Genomic DNA, 22396 nt, shown 5'->3' with positions numbered 1-22396 from the left:
CCCGTTGGGTATCTTCCTGTTGGCCCGGTGTTGGCAAAGAATCGTGACAGTTTTTAGTAACATCTGGTGGGGAAGGTGGGAGCTGTACGGAGCAAAGCAAAGCAAAAAAAGGATCTTTTGCAAGAATAGATGGTGTGGTGTGTGTTACTACATCTGTAGCCCTTGCCCTGCGGTGATATGGTGTTGGAATTTACGTTTAAACCACGCACACTTAGACACACACACACACACACACCCACAAGGAGGAGCATATGATGTATGAATACATTATTCATAAACTATGCAAGCAGTTCGGTCACACATTGCGGTTGTAACTAGCCGCGCGCAGTCCCGTGTGGCCCCCGATGGCATTTCAACTCCCTGGACTCGCCTTTGCTCTCTTTCGCTCTCTCTCTCTCTCTCGCTGTAACGGCATGAATGAGCCGTCAGGTTTGAAAATTTGGCCAGCGGCCATCGAATCCCAACGCAACCCTACCATCACCACCTCCTTTCGCTTATCGCAACGAGATGATATCAAACAGCCGGCAGCAACAAGGAGCATGGTACAGGAGGGCTTCTTTCTACTGTCGACTGTGTTGGTGGTGTCGCGCACTATGGCTCGAAGCTTTAACAGGAAATAATTTTGCATAAATTTGCATACACACGCCCGCACAATCACACACACACATACACGCCTGTATGTTATATTTTTAAATTTCCACAGCATCCGCATCATGTATTGTGGAGATGAAATTAAAACTGTCTATACGCTGCGACACATCCCCCGGGTCGGTCACCGTGTGCTGTACAGTACAAGGAAAGGTTTAATTCAATTGCATTTGATTAAAAATCAGACACCCGAAAATTGCACCCCCCAAAACGAGTGGCGTTGAACTCGATAGCACTGCAAAAATAGGAAATATTGCACACAAACAAAACAAATCATAACCCACTGCGAACCACACGAGCCATACGTTACATGTGTACCAACGATGACGTTGACAACCGTTCTAACCGATTTAAAGCCAACATCAATGGTTCGGCGAGAGAGAGAGAGAGAGAGATTTTAAACACATCGATCGCTGTGTCCGATAACCAGGCGATGCAATATGGATGCAACAATTTGTTCCGTTCAGCACCGCAGCGCTTGGCTGAAACGGCATCCACTTCACTTCCCCAAATGCACTGATCTTCGCGCAATGCCGTGTCGTTATCTGGTGGTGAAAATTTTCCCATCTTATAATTTTCCACTCATCGCAACTAAGGGCGCACCGAGAGCAGAGAGAAGAACGAGAAAAAGAGAGGCAGAAATAAGAACGCAAAGAAAAAAAACCTCGCGAGCCCGTCACCGTCAGCGGACCGATCGATCATGGGCCGCTTATCCGGCCGAAACCGACCGAAAGCAAAGTAAACACGACGATCGGTCCTCAAGTCGCCGCCGCCGCATCGTAGCATCCCCGCACCAAACTCACTGGTTTGTTGGAGGAGTTTGAAAAGCAATTTCTTTACCGAGCAGCAGTTGCAGCAGCAGCAACTGCAACGGTGCAGTGGGTGGGGAGGAAGCAGCACAGATAAGCGACGCACGGGAAGTGGGGTGCCGAGTCGTGCAGCAGTTAATAAAAAGGGGCATATGAAATAATAAATTATTTTCCGATCGATGCGCCGAGATAAGGGGGCCGCCGCATTGCGAGCGATTGCGCGCGGCCTTTGCGTCGGCAAGATCGAGTATGTGTGTGCGCGATCGGGTCGCGCGCGCGCGCCCGCACACCACACACACACACACGCACGGTGCTTGGGGCATGAGGTGTAGCACCCCGAGGGAGCAGGCAAGGAGCACACACACACACACACAAAAAAAGGAAACACATTCTGATTGTGTGCGCCCTTCTTGCAGGGGTGCAGTGATTCCGTTGCTTCGCTTTTCGTCGTTCCGTTTTGGAAGAATCAGCGTTTGGAGCGTTCCGTTTTTTTTCTTTCATTCTTTTGGTGTATGTGTTTTGTGTGCTTCCTTCCTTCCTCCTACTCGCAATCGTTTTCATTAACCCTATTACCGGCGCTAGTACCGGTCCGGATGAGTACGGGGATTGCTTTAAAACATAATTAAACCGTTATGCGCCTCGGTTTCGCGTGGTTCGCGCTGGTTTGAAAAGGAAGTGCACGCGCCCTGCCTCAACGCATACACCCTTCCCCCAAGAAAACCGTGCGACAGTAAAGGCGACCGAACCATGCTTACTCGATCGGATCGAAGATTTACCTCCACATCCCATCAACCCCACCGTGCGCCGTGTGATCCAAAGCTGCATAAAGAATAAGATCACGACTTGCAGGTACTTATGAGTTTATTTCCTACGAAGCACTCTCGTCGCTGCGCTTTCCAGCATCGGTCCGGCACTATCCCAACGAGAAGACGAATTTCGCATCGTACGATACCGAGAATGTACCATCCTTTCTGGGGATGGGTGTGTAAGAAGCTCCTCGCTCTCTCTCTCTCTCCGTGCTGCTCTTTTTCCACCCCCTGCATCGTGTCCGATAGCGGGTCCGGTGTGACTTACCGGGCTATTATCTTCTTTCCCATCCGTGAACGGAGTCCCTCTCCGGGGAAGAACACGGGAAAGCCCCCTGAAGGAAGATGGCCCGCAGCAGCAGCAGCAGCTTCAGCAGCAGCAACAACGGACACGGGCTGGCTGTCCGGCCAGGGCTTTCGAAGTCGCGACCAGCCAGCCGACGCGAAACGAGCAACAAAATAATATTGAATTAAAATCGATCGCTAGAGACGGTGTGTGTGTGTGTGTGTGTGTGTGTTTGTACCTGTGGGTGGGTCGGTGTACCAGTGCGGTTGAATTAAAATTGGAATCCCGAGACGGAGACGCTTCCCAGAGTTCCCAGGCTCTTCACACGGCACAGGGGAAGGTGTATTGCTGGTGTTGCTGGTTCTGGGTACGCTGTACGGTGTTGTTGTTTTTCCACTGTCCAGTGTGCAATTGCCAACATGGCAATAATTATCGAATTACGAAAAAAGGGCGACTTAGTTTGAATGACCTCTGACCTTTTCAGCGGACCAAACGGAACGGAGCCCGCTAGTGTGTACCGGCGCAGGGCTGATTCCGATTTGCAAATTTGCCAACCCTTGGTGCGATAGTTGAAAGGTACATCTTTTGGAATCTTTGTTGCATTCAGCCTACATTACACGGACTGTTTGGGTACTATTTAGTTAGAGGATCCCGAGGAACGAGTTGGCTAGTAAAACAATATGGAAGCTCATGTGTAATAAATCATCCTTTTCACAGCGATTTGAACAACAGTGAGGCACATGGTTCTACCTCTATTTTGCTTCCACCTTCGCACAAAGAAATGTAAGCTCAGCAACAAACTCCAGACGTTATAGACAGCACCACGAAACTGTGCAGCAACTTCCAATGAGCTTTTTAAAGAAGTAAATATTCGCACAGGACGTGCCAAAGGCCCGTGAGCTGTTCTAGACCGTCTCTTAAATGCTGGGGAAAGTTTTTCATTAACGAAGTTAAACTATTAAACAAAGAGAAGGCACGTAAATCATCCGCCGGGTAAACAGTGTTGCAAACAAAAAACTGGGATAATATGTAGCAGCCCGTTAATGTGGTTACACCCCGAACCCCCCCGGGATCGATGATGTGTGTTCAGCAGTGTTCAATAACTCTATTTAACTTTCCATTCGTGTTCCTTTTTGTTTCATAAAGTTCGTCAGCTTTCCCCCTTCAAATCTCCTCCCCAACAAACAGCACACGTGAAAAGGGGTTTAAACTGTCGTCACCGTTTGCTAGAAATCCATTCACTCTGTGCCGAAAGGAAACACGAACCATACCCGCTTTTCGAGCCGTTTGTCAGGTAAAACGTTGTTGTTCAAGTGTCATCATCGATGGAATTAACATCACTTGTTGTTTTCTTCTCGTGGCCCAAAGGGAAGAGTGGGGATGGTTTTTTTTTTTGGTTTGGGAACACAAGTGGAGGTACCACAATGTTGTCTCCCATTCCTCTCCCGAAATGATGCTACACTCGATTGGGAGATGCTAATCATTGGATCGAATCTTCAACACCATCTGTGTAGAAGAACATCATTTCCGAGTTGGGCAGCGAGAGGGAAGTGGAAGACAACGGACAAGGACCTAGAGTGCTGGTGCCCTCGGGGTTGGAATAGTCGCGCAATAAAGACATCGCTAAAAATAGTGCCACTTGAAGGCGGGCTCGACACAGGCCATGATGATGACGATTGAAGATGATGATGGGTGCCGAGTTTGCTTGTTTGGAAGAAGCACAGAAAAAAGGTAGTTGAGGCAGAGCCAGAAGCGAGCATCTGAAGCTTTCGTGAAGCAGAGTCGCAGCAAGCGCGTAAAGTTCAGGCGTGCATCTGGCGATGCTGCTACATATGCTGAGCAGGAATGCAAAGTTCGGTGTGCATTGAACGCGAGCAGCATGGTTTGAGTTAATTAAAACCAATTTAAACATCCCGCGTGCAGCTGCGCCCTCTGTGGTACGAATCCCAGTCTTCGATTCGCTGTTCGAGTAAATGAAGTTCAATAGGCTTAATTTAATATCGTGCGTTGATTCGCGCGTTTGGGAACACACTGGGAACAAACCACTACAACTTTGAACGTGTCGTGCCAGTTGACTTAGAAATAGCTCTGCTTCCCTTCTCTCCCTGTGATTCTAATTACCAACAAAGCAGCGATACAACATCGAGGCATCGCGGAAACACACACACAGTCCATCTCCCATTAGCGATTGATGATGATGGCAGCTGATTATATTGATCGTTTTCATCATGATCATCATCATCACCATCATCATCAGCAGCGTGATCGTTTTCAGCATCAATAATAATCGGTGCAATCGCCACCAAACGATGCCGGGCGGGTGATTGGGGCGATGTTTTTTTACTTTTTTTTTGTTTTGTTATAAACATTCTCCCCGACTCGCACCGGGCACCTTCGATAGCACCGTGCTGTGCTGTGTTCATTATTAATAAGCGACGAAAGGCGACTCCAAGCACGGTTTGAAGTGGTTCGCTTTGTGCGAGTGGGTGGCTGCCATTGATCGAAACGATTGATCGCGGAAACCGGCGACGAAAAGCCATAATAGAGAGCCAAGGGAGTCTGGCGCGCTGAATGAGGGGATGAAAATGAGAAGCGGGACGTTGATGTATCTAGACACTATAGAGTCTCTTTTTTATCACACACACACACAAAGTGATGAGCACACCGGTAAAGCAAAACAATGCGGGGGAAGGGTGCGAGCGCGTCAAAATCGACCTGACCCGATCGGAAGGAGTAGAAGAAGTCGCAGCATAAAAAAGCGGCATTTACTTATGCGTTTCCCCTTCCCATTTTGGTTCCCTCCTCTCGCCAAACGTCACTTGCGATAATGCTGTATGAAGCGACTGGGCAGGTACTTGGGGGACAGGGTTGATCATGGGCCACGAGTAGGTCACGATTTTTGCTCACTCCATCCTTCAGTGTGTGTGTTTGTGTGTCTGATCGGGGGCGCGCGCGCACACATAACCTCTCTTCGACCAAAGACGCGGGTGAAAGGGATCGCTTACAATCGTCTTATCTCCTGCATTCTTCTTCCAGATATCCCGCATCACTCCCCCCCCCCTCGATTTCGCTGGTTCCCATCGGCATCGGGGAGGCGCGGGGCAGTGCGGGATTAAAATCGAAAATCGATCTCGATCCCGCGTACGATAGATCGCAACGATTTGGCTCTTTCTCTGTGTGTGGAAATTGTAGTCGCGTGAGTTTCCACCGGCTCACCCTTCCTCCCCTCCCCCTCCCTCAACGACGATCGTGTGCACGCTCTTCTTCCGCCCGATCATTGCCGCGATTGAGGTTAATAGTTAATAAAATCCCGATTCCCTTTGCGCGCTCCACTGACACTGAACCCGTTGGCGACCTAGGGTTGCACACATCGTGGCTACACCCGACCCCGCTTTGCAGTGGAAGCGACCCCCGCACACTATGGAACGGTGGAAGAATCTTGCGCCCCTCCTGCTGCCCGTAAATGGAGCTGCCCGATCGATTGTGTGTGTTTGCAACAATGGCAATCAGTCCACATTAGGCAGGCCGGCGAAACAGATTAAGCACACCGGGATGATTTCGTGACGAATTGTTTTTTGGTCGTTTTATCCCTCCACCCTTGGTGATTGTCCCGTGTAACGATGTGTTGATTTTAATTGGTGCAGTTGTTGTCTGTCTGTGTGTGTGTCTATTGACTTCTTTGCACTTTTTTAAAGGGAAAACGGCTCCTTAATTCGCCACGCCCCCCCCCCCCCCCCCCCCTCCGGGATGGCGCCTCCGGTGTAGAAATTCCGATGAAAATTACGCATCCACGCACATTCACGCGGCTTGGCATGAAATCGTTGCTTTCTTTCTGACGGCAAGTGTTTGTGAAATCGATGCGACACCCCGGCGTCGCCGTCGGCCGATGAAAGCGAAACAGAGGGAGCGTTAGCCGTCGGCCCTAATAAAACGGTTGAGCAATTTCCGCAGAATGCTGCCAGCGGGTCGGAGGATTGAGTGGAAAAGCAGAAAAGTCTGTGTCTGTGTGGGAAGCCACCCTTCGCGCCGTCGGTTACGGTCCGGTGGGCAGTTCGCTTGAAACTCCGCCGGTAAGCAACACGGTGGGACAGTTATGGCTAATTAGGGACGAATTAGGGAAGCTTCTAAAGGAATGCAGCGGCCTAAGATGTGGGACAGTTCTCGGGAAGGCTTGCTTTCGAAACCGAAACGCCACCGACACACCACCGGTAAGGGAAGATTATACCGTGATTGCACAATTTTCGCACCCCTAATTCAGAGTTCTTAGTGTGAGCGATAGTGAATCATTCGCGGTATCTCGCAAGATAACAGTCTGTAGAGCCGTGGTCTGCTGCTTGCATAACATCCCGTTCTACTGCCACCTAAGGTGGGACGAGGGGATTATCCAAGCATCGCGGCAAAGCATTCTCGTAACAGCACAAAGTGTGAAATTGCTTGCAAAAAAGAACCCCCCGACGGCCATCAGTGAATGTATGTGTTTGCGCGGGTGCTAGAATGAGGCTGATTATTTTGTTTGTAATTAATTTCTGCTTTAATCTGGATAGCGATTGCCATCAAAACCTTTGCCGGTGCGGGAACCGTTTCCTCGGCACAGGTCGATGGTTGAGGGAATGTTTTCCATAACGCTTTCGTGTTGGTTCTTTGGCTCATCTAAAGCGATCGCATGTCTGGAGTGAATGCTGATGCCCTGTTGCAAAACAACAAACCCATTATGACGGGTATAGTTCGTTAGCCCGGGCGGATGGGCATATTTCACACCGTGCCGACATAATGCCTCAATTCCGGGACTCGGGTTGTTCTAGTGCACCCACCCCCATTTGCGGCTAGATTTTAGCTCACGGAAGCGTTGGATGCACTGATCATAATCACCCAACCTTGCCCGCCCGTACACTGCAATTATGCACCGGTTGAGGCAGAATGCACACAGCAAGCTAGCGGGACAGACACACAACACAGCAAAACGAGCACTCATAAACACATAGACACACACGGGGACACGAATCAGCTGGTCCGAGTGCCGGTAATTACCTTCGTCGGACCTTGATCGACTCCCTTCACAGTTACCTTGGCACACACTGATACCGACGGCTTACGGTGGGACAGGATGTTTCGCCGAATCTCACTTTTAAGCGCAGCGGGTTCGAATCCAACTCTCGCCTAGTAACACTGGTTCACATTGCACCGCACTACCACCACCAAACCACACATTTATTCTCACACCAACCAATGGGCCATCGAAGAAACGGATCTCGAATCGAAGCGTGATCGAAGAAGCGAAGGAAAAAGCAACTGGCCATCATACGTTGAGCCGCACTTTCTGGGCCGCTTATCTCGCGGCTGCACCCTCCGTTGGCCGAGATAGCGCCCAGAGGTTGCTTGTTGGTGGTTGAGCGAAAAAAAAAAAACATTCCAATTGTGCACCAATGGGACGCGCCAGCGGCTGATTAAGCGGCTAGAAATTACCGCCCGAGTTACCGCTTCACGCGATTGTGGACACGGACGCGGACATCTTCCACTGAAGGAAATGGGCACACGTTATGTTTATAAATTGGAACCACACATACACGCTCGTAGAGCGTTGTGGTTGTGGAAATATCCGGAATGTCCCGACGTGTAGGCCTGCTGCTTATCAGTTGCAACAGACTGTAATGCTTGACTGTAATGAGTCTGTCGGTTCCGAGCCGCTGGAAGGATTGTTGACGCTCGACTCGCGTGCCTAATTCTGGAGATGCTTTTGGAAGCGATGCACATCAAAACCCAGACAAGAAATAAAACAACGAGAGGATTCCGTTGTTTTGACCAGTTAAATAATCGGATTACTTAACATGCTGCTTTATTATCGGGCTTTATTTTGTTTCTTCTTTTTAACCAGTACCGATTTATGGCGAACGGTGACAGTCACATTTCGATTCGATTTGTCGTGAATTATGTCATCCACTGTTGCGAAGGGGGACGTTCTCAAGTGTTGCATGCAGGTCTCGCATAACTTGGCTCATAAACATAACCGCCCTGCTTCCCTGCTAAGTGCAGTCCGTATGACCTCTAGCCTGGTGCGAGCGACGCTCAAAGCAAAGAGCACTTACAGGAGGATCGTGGTGCTGCGGCGAAACCAGCCAAGCAGATGGTGATGGGGTGACCATAAAATGCGACAGCAAATACGCAATTGACCTCCCGACACCTGATGGTCGTCCGACGGTCACAAAACCCTTTCCCGCGTACGTGTGTGTGTGTGTGTGCCGGTGGCGCCGTGGAAGGTTATTTTTTCCTACAATCGATCAGCAGCAGCACAAACTCACGACACGTGTCTGGCCAGTGGGTTGTACCGGGTTTGTATGATAACTATTTTTTTCAAATTATTTTACCACCCACCAGCCCAGCCCGACCGATGTGCCGTTTAACGGTTCGATCGTGTTTCTAGCCAGGGACAGGAGTTAACAAACACATTCTCCGTTTAGAGAGTGAAAAAACAACAAAACCCTGAAGTGTGGTGGTAGTAACTAAAGATGGTTGAGGTTTATTGATTAGTTTTTGCTCCCTCTCGGTGCCATTTTTAAACTCCGTTTGTGGGCTTGAGTGGACAGTTTAAAAACCCCCCTCAGCCACCACCGAGTAACGATTATTAACGGTCGAGCACGTCGAGTGTGAGTCAAAAACAGGGGGTAAAGAACGAATCAAATCGCTCTCTGTGCTAAAGAAAGGCACCAAACTAGTTTTACAATGAGATGAACACGTTCACGCAACAAACAAAAACAAAACAAAAACTCACACACAAAACAGGTTAAAGGCACAGCAGCATGATAACTAAATTGGTATCCTCTCCCTCTTGGGTAGTAAGGCTGGGCTGCACGCGATTAATTGACTGCAGTGCAGCTTGACATTTGGCCAGGATCGAGCGAACACTCGGGGAGAACAGGGGACCAAACGCAAACCGTTTGTAAGCCGGCGGGCAGCGGGGATCAAGAGAGACAGAGGGAACGAGAGAGCACGAAAGAAGATCATATCATCATCAATCGTTTGTGGATGATGCTACTGGTTTTCCGGGTTTTTTCCTCCGCCGTTCCTCTTTCCCACTGTGATTCCGGTGATCCTTGCCCCCTTTTGCTTCTCATTTGAACGTGTGTTTCTGCTTGTGTTTTGTTGCTGTGTGTGTGTGTGTGTTTTCCCAGATTTAAAGCGCCAAAACAACACAGCGCCGCATCCGGAAGCGAGTGATCGTGGTGTTGGAATTGAGCATTAAAAAAAAAACCGGTCCCGGACCGCTGACGACGTCATCTTCCTCCGGTTTCGGGGCTTCGAAAAGGATACGCCTGTACCCTTTGGCACGCCTGGAACACGCTGGCAGAGAACTGGACAAAAAAGAGGTGTGAAGAGGCACAGTTGAGGTTCCGTTACATAATATTAGTGTATCATTTGCATGGTGCTCGAGTGACAGCGCAATAACGGAATAGGTTTTAATTAGAGCGTGTTGACGCTTCGCTTGGATGTCAAATGATAACTTGACGAAAGTGAGTTTCGTCAAGTGAGAATGAGCACGGTAGGAAATGATGAGTGGCGGGTGAGTTGCCACTCGCGTGAGTGGCAATCATAGAAAAATTATAAATAGGGCAACATAATGAATACACTTTCTCTTGCACTTTGGAAATTCAACACACAGCGGTAAATATTCAGCCCACGCAAAATCATCCGAAACGTTCGCGATTGTTCATGGTGCCGTGACCAGGATTGTGCGAATATCTGGTTTTTAAATCGCAAGTTTCGATAATTGCATCGGGGTTTCGTTTTACCGCTTGTGCCACACACTTTTTGGATTGCCGCAAACTTACAGCTGATTTTGCCGCATCACGCAAGTCACTGTAATCGCAAACACCCACATCCACTAACATAATGGCCACACCGCCCGTTGTTTTGGCGTCCCGGCGGACTGTTTTATTGGGAATTCTCTCGCGATACGAGAAATTCATTAAGGATTTCGTCCCTGAACGGGATCAAGTAGAGGTGGAAATACGCGTTAAAAGGTTCGATAAGCTGTGTGCGGATTTGGAAGCTGTGCAGCAACAATTGGAAGATTCTGCCGACACTCCGGAAGAAGTGTCGCAAAATGCTACACTCAGAGAAAGTTTTGAGGATAGATTAATTCTTGTGCAATCCCAGCTGCAAGCAAGGTTACCAAAAGAGCAGTTTCAAAATGCCCAATCGAGTACCGGAGCGAATCCGTTAAAGGGCATCAAACTTCCTACCATTGCGCTGCCTGAATTCACGGGGGACTATATGCAATGGTTGACATTCCGCGATACGTTTGAGTGCTTAATTCATAATAATATGGATTTACCGGCCATTCAAAAATTTCACTATTTGCGCGCCGCGGTTAAAGGAGAAGCTGCTCAAGTGATAGAATCCATCACCATAAGCGCAGCTAATTATGATTTAGCATGGAACACTCTAACGGAGCGATACTCGAATGAATACCTCCTGAAAAAACGCCATTTGCAAGCAATGTTTGCCATCCCAGCTGTACAGAAGGAAAGCGTTGCAACATTGCACCACCTTGTAGATGAATTTGAGAGACACACAAAGATTTTGCAACACTTAGGAGAAGAAACAAATACATGGGGTAGCATTCTCGAGCATTTGCTATGCACTAAACTTCCGATAATTACTTTACGCGATTGGGAGGAGCAAGCCTCAAGCAATAACGATCCCAGTTACGACAGTTTGATTTCGTTCTTGCACCGTCGTATGCGTGTATTGGAGACGTTGCTTGTCAACAACTGTCATACGTCTCAGGGTAACGACCTAGCTCCCGTACGGAGAATGACCGTTCCTCGCCAAGCCAGTTTTGCTTCCACATCGCATGAAATGCCGAATTGCATGCTATGCAACTCCGCGCACAACCTTCTGAAATGTCCGCGTTTCGAGCGGATGGACCCGAAGGAACGCCATCGGTTTGCTATGACCTCGCGTTTGTGCTTAAATTGTTTACGCGATAATCATATGGCTCGAGATTGTCCATCACAGTACAAATGCCGTTACTGTAATGCCGCACACCACACAAAATTGCACTACGCACATAACAGCCAAGCTTCCACTACACCACAGCATCACGCTCACCATAACCCAAATTTCACTGCACCTCAGCAACACACACACAACACCACTAGCGATCACACAGCCACAAACAATACACAACGCACATTTGCAGCAGCATTGCAGCATGCACCCGAACAAGTCATACTGCAAACTGCTATGATAAATATCATAGACGATTTCGGAATAGCACATCCTGCGCGGGCGCTGTTGGACAGCGCATCGCAACCGAATCTAATAAGCGATCGACTCGCTCATCGCTTACGGCTGAAGAAAAGTAATGTGAACATTACCGTCATTGGAGCAGGACAAGCTACAAAGACAGTACGGGAGTCCGTACAGGCACAGATTGTCTCTCGATCCAGTTCGTTCACTGTGAACACTGAGTTGTTGATTGTTGACAATTTGATTGCAAATCTACCAACGCGCGACATAGACATCAGCGATTGGAAGATACCACCTGGTTTCGCTTTAGCAGACCCTCTGTTCAACAAAGCTGCTCCTGTAGACCTCATTCTTGGTGCTCGTCATTACCACACTTTCTTTGAGAATGCAACTCAGTTCCGTCCTGCACCTCATCAGCCCGTGATGATAGACAGCGTTTTCGGCTGGGTAATGACTGGTCCAACTGGCAGTGACAATTCTTCACCTAAAACCGATCCCACCGCATCATATACAATCGTCTGTATGGCATCCTTGGAGGATTCGTTACAAAGATTTTGGCAATTAGAAAATTTAACCATGAATGATGGATACTCACCAGACGAACGACATTGTGAATCGTTCTATAAGCATACCACCAAACGTGACGATAGTGGTAGATATATTGTTCGCCTACCGAAACAGCCCGACTTTGATGCAAAGCTCGGCCTTTCTAGACCTCAGGCCATTCGTCGTTTTGAGCTTCTCGAGCGGAGATTGGAACGAGATCCAGCACTTCGAGAAGCGTACCAAGACTTTATGAAGGAGTACTTAGCACTGGGTCACATGTCTCCTATAAGCACTGAATGTGATGATACAGCTGCTTATTATTTACCACACCATCCAGTTTTTAAAGCGTCAAGTACCACCACAAAGGTCAGAGTAGTTTTTGATGGCTCGGCTAAAACGTCAACTGGCTTTTCGCTGAATGAAACTCTGCGGGTTGGACCCATAGTTCAGGATGAACTCATCGATATTATTTTGCGTTTCCGCACCTATAAGATTGCTGTCGTAGCTGATATCGCCAAAATGTATCGACAAATTGTGTTGCATCCGGATGATCGACGATTGGTTCGCATTTTCTTCCGTTTCTCACCGCAATCGCCGATTGAATTGTACGAGCTGAATACTGTGACATATGGTTTGTCTCCATCATCGTTCTTGGCCACTCGTACATTGCTGCAGCTTGCGGAAGATGAAGGTGCTGACTTTCCACTAGCTTCACCCGCACTGAGACACAATTTTTATGTAGACGACTTCATTGGCGGAGCTAACAGCGTGAGTGAAGCTCGCGAGCTTCGTCAGCAACTTTCCGAGTTACTCTCCAAGGGCGGGTTTGAACTCCGGAAGTGGACATCCAACTGTTTAGGCGTACTAAGTGGTTTACCAGCAGAGCATATCGGTACACAGTCATCACTGCAGTTTGTGCCGAACGAGACTGTGAAGGCACTTGGTATCGCATGGAAGCCCGAACTAGATGTTTTGTGCTTTGAGTCGACTGCAATAATGGAAACCGCCAACCTCACCATGCGATCCATATTGTCAAACATTGCTCGAATGTTTGATCCACTTGGATTGATCGCTCCAGTCATCATACGCGCGAAATTGCTAATGCAGGAGTTGTGGCTGCAGAAAATCGGATGGGACGATCCGGTCCCTGTACACATCTGTAACAAATGGAAATCGGTTACTGACGACTGGAAGGATTTGGAAAGCTTCAAAAGCGAACGGTATGTGCTCTTACCTAACTCTAAAATACAGTTCCATACATTTGCAGACGCGTCAGAAGTTGCTTATGGTGCCTGCATTTATGCGCGCTGTGAGGACCAGCAGGGACGAGTACGAGTCAGCCTGCTCGCGTCGAAATCGCGTGTAGCTCCACTAAAACGAGTTACATTACCAAGATTGGAGCTCTGCGCGGCCGTGTTAGGAGCACATCTTCATCATCGTGTTAGACGCGCTATGGGAATCGACACAACCGAATCGTTTTTCTGGTCGGATTCGACGGTAACGCTAAACTGGATAGCGTCTCCACCCAACACCTGGAAAACATTCGTGGCGAATCGTGTTGCTGAGATCCAGAACTATTCGCACCCTCGTCAATGGAAACACATTCCCGGTTCATCGAATCCCGCCGATCTGGTGTCTCGAGGGATGTCAGCAGCTGAAATGCTAAAAGGATCGATTTGGAGCTGTGGTCCTGAATGGTTGGCGCTATCCCCCTCCAAATGGCCAATGTCAAATCCATCACTGACTGCTGAAACGGATATGGAAATTCGTCAGGTGAGTGCTGTAGTTGCAAGTATACAAACCACTCACCATTGGTTCAATTTGTCGTCGTCCTACACCAAATTGGTACATATAATTGCATACTGCACACGTTTCATACACAACACAAAACACAAGACACGTACACTACAGTCATCACAAGTTACCTCAGCAGCATTACCGATCACCCCTGAGGCTATAGAAGCAGCTAAAATCGTGCTTTGTAAACTGGCACAAGAGCACGAGTTTTCATCAGAGATCCAACTGCTGAAAAAGGGAGAAATGGTACGAAAACAATCACCTTTACGGCGATTGAATCCGTTTCTCGACAACGATGGAATATTACGAGTAGGAGGCCGCTTGAAACTTGCACAGCTACCGTACCAGTTCAAGCATCCCATCCTGCTTCCCAAAAACCATCAGCTGGCTCATCTCATCGCGGTGCACATACATGAGAAGCTGATGCATGGCGGGGGAAGACTACTACTTTCCCGGATACGTGAGGAATATTGGCCACTCGATGGACGTCGGCTAGTAAAAAACGTAGTGAGGAATTGCTTTCGTTGCATTCGCCAGGATCCGCAGCTGACACAACAACAAACTGGTCAACTCCCGTATGAACGCATCACCCCGAGCCGGCCGTTTTCCATAACTGGAGTGGATTATGCCGGCCCGCTGTATCTGAAACCCGCACACAAGAGAGCCGCTGCCGCTAAATGCTACTTGTGTGTGTTTGTGTGTTTTTCAACGAAGGCAGTGCATTTGGAGCTGGTGGGCGATCTCTCCACGGCAGGCTTCTTGGCCGCATTACATCGCTTCACATCCCGGCGAGGATTACCATCGGACATATACTCCGATAACGGAAAAAACTTTGAAGGTGCGGCACACGAACTTAATGAATTGTTTGATATGTTACAGAACGAACAGCAACAAAACGTCATCGCATCCAACTGTTCGGACAGGGGCATAACTTGGCACTTTACCCCACCTAAGGCCCCACATTTTGGTGGATTGTGGGAAGCAGCGGTTAAGACGGCCAAACGACATCTCTACAGGCAGCTAGGCAGTTCGAGGCTGTCTTACGAGGGATACAGCACCATTCTGCAGCAAATAGAAGCGGCAATGAACTCGCGTCCTTTGTTGCCAATGACGGATGACCCCAATGATTTGGCAGCGCTTACGCCGGCGCACTTCCTGATCGGTTCTTCTATACATGCTGTCCCGGTTCCCGACTACACACGACTGAAACCATACACGTTAGACGAATTGCAGAGCTGGCAATTGCTTGTGCAACGCTTTTGGAAGCATTGGACAACCGAATATCTGCAGGAAATGCAGAAGGATAATAAGGTAGTGAATCGTAGCGAAATAGTACCTGGCAGACTGGTCATCCTTGCGGACGATTCGCTCCCTATCACCCGATGGCCACTTGCTCGCATCATCGATGTACACCCAGGAGAAGATCAGCTTACGCGTGTAGTGAAGTTGAAAACGGCAAAAGGAATAGTTACGCGTCCAGTAGCTAAAATTTGCTTGTTGCCTGTTGCGAAGCCTTCCGATTAGCAGCACGTGTAGTTTGTTTTTGTTTATGACATTCTGTCATGGGGGGGAGTATGTTGACGCTTCGCTTGGATGTCAAATGATAACTTGACGAAAGTGAGTTTCGTCAAGTGAGAATGAGCACGGTAGGAAATGATGAGTGGCGGGTGAGTTGCCACTCGCGTGAGTGGCAATCATAGAAAAATTATAAATAGGGCAACATAATGAATACACTTTCTCTTGCACTTTGGAAATTCAACACACAGCGGTAAATATTCAGCCCACGCAAAATCATCCGAAACGTTCGCGATTGTTCAGAGCGTCTTCCGTTTTGGGGCGGCACGCGGCGGCTCGCCGTTGTGTTTTGTGTCATCAGCAATGTGTCATGAGGTAGGAAAAACTTACATTTTCTCTTATCAGTGTTTTGGTTTGCGAGAGGGGGGCAGCTATCGCAGAATACTGGCGCCAGCGCCCCCAGAATACTCGGGAGCTGGAGCGAGTTTTGTTTTGCCTAAAGCAAGCGAAAAAAGCTTTGAGCGCTTAATCGCTCGGGTTGCGTTTCTTCTGCCCGATCGTACGTTCTTACTCCTTTCGTTTGCATACGCTTGCTTAAGCTTCAAGCTGTTGAACGTCATTGAGACACACACAAACACACACACACACACACACAAATCAGAAAGGCAACCAAAAAGCGCAACAACCCCCGTCCGTCCATTCGGTGGATGTCAAATGTCACCTCCCCATTGTCGGTGAAGGGCGTTTGCGCGATCGTTCGTGGGGTGGTGTTTGTGATTGAAAGCAATGTAGCAATGGGGCAGCGCGAGCAGCTCGCCGATTGCACCACCACCACCACAACACCCCTATAGTTTGCCAGCAAACCATTTGATTATCAATCTTAATTGCTGCTGATTGTGGTGCTCGCCGTCGCTGCGGCCACCGCCGCCGCTTCAGGGTTGGGAAGTCTTCTTGGTTTTTGGTGGAAGGTTTTTCTGTGTTTTTTTTTGTAATCAGGTCGCAAGACGCTGTTGCACATCGGTCGATCAAGCTGTTTGGTGCTGCTTTATAATCGACTTGTGTAAAACCGTTCCAAAGCAACGCGAAGCTACCATTTCTTTGTAGTAAAAGCTGTAGTTTGCACCATTGCTTGCCAACGGAAAAACAAACAAGCAGCTCCTTTTTTGATTTGCGCATGGGTCTGCAAGTAATATACCGTTGACACAATCCTCTTTGTGGGCAAAACTCATTTACATTCACCTTACGATGGCGACCCATTATGCATGCAAAACCTCCCCGGTGTATGTGACCCTTTTCATAATGTTATTCTTGACATTGCGTACACATTGCGCACACTATTCCACCCTCCACCACCTTCCCCTTTTTAACGGGTAGGACGGGTTGTACGCTTCATAAACTCATCCTCATTAGCGTGTGGCAAAACGTGTGTGTGTGTGGAACTGGATATCTTGATTCAAAGCTTTCGGGATTTGGTTTCACCTTTTGTCTTCTCGAACCAGCGGCGGCGGTGAACTAGCTGAAAGGACAAGCGCGTTTTTGTGTGTGTGCGTGTGTGGAAGCGTGTGGTTGTTTTGGGAGAACAGTGATTAAATACCGATATCAATCAACTGAGGTGGAAAATTACAACCCCCCCACCCCTTTCCATCCCAACAAGGATAAGCGTACGGAGTAGCAACGGATTTGAGCCGGAGACTAGCCACTAATCCCTTCGATGCGTTTAAAAAAGGGCAAACTATTTGCATACGCATATTTCACCCATGATTGCTCCCCGAGACGAAACACGAAAAAGGGCGAACACGAAAAAAAAAAAGAATCAAACGAACCTTGCTCCTGCACTGCAAAGAGCCCAACGCACTTTAACATCTCCCGCTCTGTCTTGGGAGGCAAGAACTTACTGTTTTTCATGCAAGATTTTCTCGGATGAATTCCTCCGCACAGAATGCTTTCCTACCACGCTGGTGGAAGAAAAATGTTTTACCATAAATAAAAAGACACAAGACATTTACTGGGCTGAAGGTCCTGCAGGCCCGGAAGTAGCGGGAAGGGCCCCGAAAACAATCTCCCTAATCTGTACCGGTACAAACGACACACGATGATCGGTGTCTTCCCGCGCAACACCGAACGCTGGGGGAAGGAAATCGTTCGAGAAAGTCGTAAAAAAAAGAACAAAATCTTAACCATAAGTGAGGTCGGATAGGAATGCATCCACCGAAGCGTAAGGGGCGTAAGTAGTGTAAGAAACGACAACAAAAAAAGAAGACACACAAACATATTATAAGGATCCTTTTAAATAAAATCATAACAATTACCAAAGTGCAGCCAAGAGCATCCGAGAAGGGGAAACACTGAGGGAAGGATGGCATTACTATACTTGTGCGTGTGTTGTTTTTTTCTTTTAAAATAGTAAAGAAGCAGCAAAAGAAAAAACTCCCAAAACCATGTGCACCAAGGGGACGTTCGTTGCTGCTTTCTTGCTTGTTGGGTTGGTTAGGGTGGTAAACATAATAAAAATAATGTTAGAAGTCAATTGCTTGAGGAATATGGTTTCGGTTCCTTGCTCCCGAACGAACGAACGGCCGTATATCTTCTCGGAATCAAAATCGTGAAAAATTATCGACTTCACTGCTTTTTTGCGCTATTAAGAATCCATAAAACGAAAGGGCACACAAACACACACACACTGGCACTATCCTGGCGTTCGGTTGCAGTTGAATGATGACTTTTTTATGCTTATTTGTTTTGATTAATTGTGCCTCCGAGATGTGGACAGGCCCCGAAGGAAAGTATGCCCACCACCGAACGTCTCAATTCGATGCTGCTTGGAAACTCGTCTACTCGAGGCAAGGACGGGATGAACGGGAAAAAAGGAAAACGGTAGCCCAAGTTACAAGACGAGCGAAACATCGCATTTGTATGTCTACAGCACCGTGTGTCGTCGTCGTTGTTATTGTCGTGGCCTGTTGTTGTCATACTGCAGCATCAGCAGCATCAGCAGCAGTTCGTGATGTTGTGTGGCGCTCAGGCAAGCGACAGAATATCCCACAATAATCATAATTTTATAAAGTGTGTCCGTTAGAGCAAGCAACATGGCACTGCATGAATGGTTTTGATGTCCAGCGGGAGAAGGGACAGGGCTGATGGTCGAGAAAGTACGTAACTGCACGAATGAAGCAATTATGTCTTTGCAAATGAATGGTGAACACGATGCTAAGGGACAAAAGGGCAAGAAGGGAAGAGACAGAGAAAGAGGGCCATAAAACTTGTAAAACACACTCGCGAGAATAACCTCGACACGGGGCGTGTATGTACGTTTGTGTGCGAGGAAGGAAAATTTCCCACGGATGCGTTCCCAAGACGGGCAACTGGAATGTTGTCCAAAAATAAAAGGCTCTTGTTGACATTGCGTTGGAGAGTTAACAAATGTCTTGTTTTGGGCTCTGGACCTGTTTCAGAGGTCAGCTTTGCAACCTCTTCACACACTTGCAGCGATAAATCACAGTTAATAAGGCTGGAAATGCTTAAAATCACATCGATTGCATACATTCAGGCTGTGTTATCTCTTGCTGACCCGATCGATAAGCTTAATAAGCCCAAAATAAACGTGTCAGCACACTTCGACATGCTGTTCTATCCTTGCACACACACACAAACACTTACCTTCACACGTAAACTGTCCGTAGTGTTTGCCGGAGCTCTTGTCCCCGCAGACGACGCACTCGATGTTCTGGTTCTTCAGGTCCTGCCCGTTCTGCGAGTTCATGCTCTGCGAACCGGGCGTGGTGCTTTGCTGCAGCGACAGGAACTCCTTCTTCTCGATCGTGTTCCCCTGCCCCGTCACGGACGGATGCTGGCCGACACTGCCGATCGAGGAGCCGCCGGACGAGGACGAAATAAAGTCCTTCTTGTCCTGCGCGCCACCACCGCTCGACGAGGAGGAGGACGTCTGCATGCCGGGCACGACCACCGAACCCGTCTGGCCGGGCCCGGGCCCGCCACCCTGGCTGCCCAGTGTGGTGATGTCGTCGCCGGCGGCCGACGCCGTACTGGACGACACGGGCAGGTGGGTACCGGTCAGCGAGCTCGGATCGCGCCAGGCCCCGTGCGGTGGCGGCGGCACCAGCGCCATCCCCCGCGGGAACCCCAGCTCGAGCGCACCGATCTCCGAGCCCTGGCCGCGCGGGTTGTAGAAACCCGTCGCCGTCGAGGGCGACGGGCACAGTACGCCACCGCCGTACATGCTGAGGGTGTTGTGTGCCAGAATATTGCTTCCGGTTTTGGCCCCACAGTCGGGGCCGACGCTATCGAGGAAAATTTTGTCCGCCTTTCTGTGCAACCCCGGGGCAACGCGAAACCGGCGGCGGGTTTAGGGGTTTGCGGTTCTCTGGGTGGGCTTTCTGTGGGACGCACGGGAAATATCTTTTTTTAGCGGACCGGATCGTCGCACCACATTAGTACCAGACGCGGTATCAACCGGTTGCACAAATCACACAATCACTTTGTTGTTTCTGCTTATTGTCAAAACACGCGAGCGAAAAGTGCCTTTTTCTTGCTCAAAAGCACCTAGCGCGTCTTCTTTCTTGCATAGGAATTTTCTTGTTTTGTTTTATCATCAAATCAAATTAATTCGAACACACACAGCTTTCGGGCGACACCAAAACACGCTTCACACGCACCAAACAACCACGTTCACGTATGAACGAAAAAAGGGACGCAAAATAAATAAAAAATACGCAAACAAAATACGCACTAAAAAGCGCGAACCCTTTCTTGTTGTTGTTGTTGTTGAAACACGTGACAGCGCGCGTTAATGGTTATCCTTTTGCCGAAACCGTCGCTGCGTACGATCGATCGCGTAGCGCGTGCGGAAAGCTCGACCACTTATTATCGTGTTGGTTTTCGTGGCGGTCACTTTTTGATGATTCGGTTTGTAAAATCTTAACCCAAACACGATTTTTTTTTAAATATTTTCTCAAAAAGATAAACACAATCACTCAAACGCACGTTTGTATCCGTTCGTGAAATCAAAGACCGCCACCGGGTAGGACACACGGAACGCGACGGCTTTTTGGAGCAGGTAAGTGCACATACACACGCACGCATACACATTCACGCTGCCGGTGTGTTATCGTGGCAGATTTTGCACTATCAGGAAGCGGACACGTTTCACGAGGCGCCCGCAACAACAGACACGTTACGCACACACGTTACGGTAGAGAGAGCGCACAGAGCCGGGAACGCGCAACACGCCTGACCAGAAGGACTTCCCGAGTCGAACTTGTGATGCTTGGCGCGACCCGACCCGACCGCGATGATCAGCCAGTGCTCGACCCCACCACATTGTTTTGGGCCGCACCAGCCGCCTGTCTCGCTCGCTCGCGCCCGTCTCGTTCGCTCACTCGCCCTGCAGTAGCAGCAGCAGCAGCAGCCAACCGGATCGAACTGCTGCTGCTGCTGCTCTCGTGTGTGCGGCCTGGGGAAGGTAAAGACTGCTGAGCGCAGCGGTGGTGGTGGTGGTGCTCAGGGTTGAGTTCAGCAAGTTCGCAACCCTCCGAAAACCCGAAACCCTGCGTCTACTGCGGCCACCCAGCGTTGCCCGACACAGGGGTGAAAGAGCAGTACAGCGCTGTCTGTGTGTTTGTGAGTGTGTGCATGTTTTGAGTGAGAGAGAGCAGGTAAGAGAGAGAGATCGCGCTGTGCTGTGTGCTTGGAACCACGCCCGTAGCAGCACCGTGCACGTAGAGCGTTGGACGGGAGCGAGATGAAAATGGTGTTTGCTCTGTAGCGCTGTTTCACTCTCTCTCTCACCCGTACGCGCACCCTTCTGCTTACATGCGGGTTTGCTTACATTCCGACGGGGAAAAGTGCACCGTGGAGTGGGGATTGAGCCGTAGGGGTGCGAGAGCACGAGAGCGAGAGAGCAGTGAGAGGCCACAAATCGAATTAGACGTGACAGAGTCACCCTGTTGTTTTCTCCTCACCGCACACTGTAGCGATGGGAAAATCGGGCCGCGTTTTTCATCGTGCGCTCCGTTGGGGCCCCGTTTTTCCGAGCACATTTTTTTGTGCTTGCTTGTGTGTGTGTGTGTGTGTGTGTGTGTGTGTGTGTGTGGTGTACGTGTCCTGGCAAAGGCCGCTGTTCGCTGGTCGTCGAGGTCCTCGGGGTCCAGCTTGGGGTTTTGTGAACTCTCCCCTGGCTCCGTTTTGCCCACCCTCACCACCCAAGGGTCTACCGATGCTGTCCATCATGGCGCATTCGGACGTATCCGTGGCTTATCCTGTTCCTCACTGCTCCAACGCCCCCCCCCCCTCCTCCTTGCACAAGCATTTTTAGTACGCTGGCCTCAACGGTCAATGGCGGAATAGCTGATTCCTTTTTTTTTGTATTTTCGTCATCACGGACAACGGACAAGGAAATGGAAATCCTGCCGCAGGCCATCTGGGGAGCAGCAAAACCCTTCTCTTTCCCTTTTTACCCGGCAAACATAGCAAGCATGTGTGATTTATACCGTTTGCGCTGGGGCAGTCTTCTTTTCCCGAACGGGATGGGCTTTTTGGATTTAATTTTGCCATCCGTTGATGGCAGGTGATGGAATTTTTGTTTCCCCAAGCGACAACCCCTTCGCTGCCCCTTCTCCCTCCCCTCTACTATCCAGTGATGTGTGTTTTGATATGTGAGTGTGCAGTGTGCACCGCGTGGCCTTCTTCGATTATCCGGTCAACGGTGGAGTGCTCGTCAGCAC

The 22396-nt window shown here is 49.1% G+C and overlaps 1 protein-coding gene across 3 annotated transcripts in view; it reads right to left on the bottom strand.

Moving 5' to 3' along the window:
* Positions 1–21680, bottom strand: part of LOC1273419 (steroid receptor seven-up, isoforms B/C) — an 82452-nt gene extending 60772 nt beyond the window's left edge. For 2 of the 3 annotated variants that reach the window (XM_312394.5, XM_003436103.2), the window contains exon 1: positions 19314–21680. In XM_312394.5, coding sequence (XP_312394.4) covers positions 19314–19893 — 580 coding nt within the window. In that variant the 5' untranslated portion in view covers positions 19894–21680. Of the gene's footprint in view, positions 1–7613; positions 7797–19313 lie in introns of those variants that run through there. The other variant, XM_061652696.1, reaches the window with a different exon arrangement.
* Positions 21681–22396: the final 716 nt, after the last annotated feature.

This window comes from Anopheles gambiae, chromosome 2 (genome assembly GCF_943734735.2).
Source record: "Anopheles gambiae chromosome 2, idAnoGambNW_F1_1, whole genome shotgun sequence".
NCBI classification, from domain to species: domain Eukaryota; kingdom Metazoa; phylum Arthropoda; class Insecta; order Diptera; family Culicidae; genus Anopheles; species Anopheles gambiae.
The sequence above is the reverse complement of the archived record's forward strand: the minus strand, read 5'-3'. Positions and strand labels throughout refer to the sequence as shown.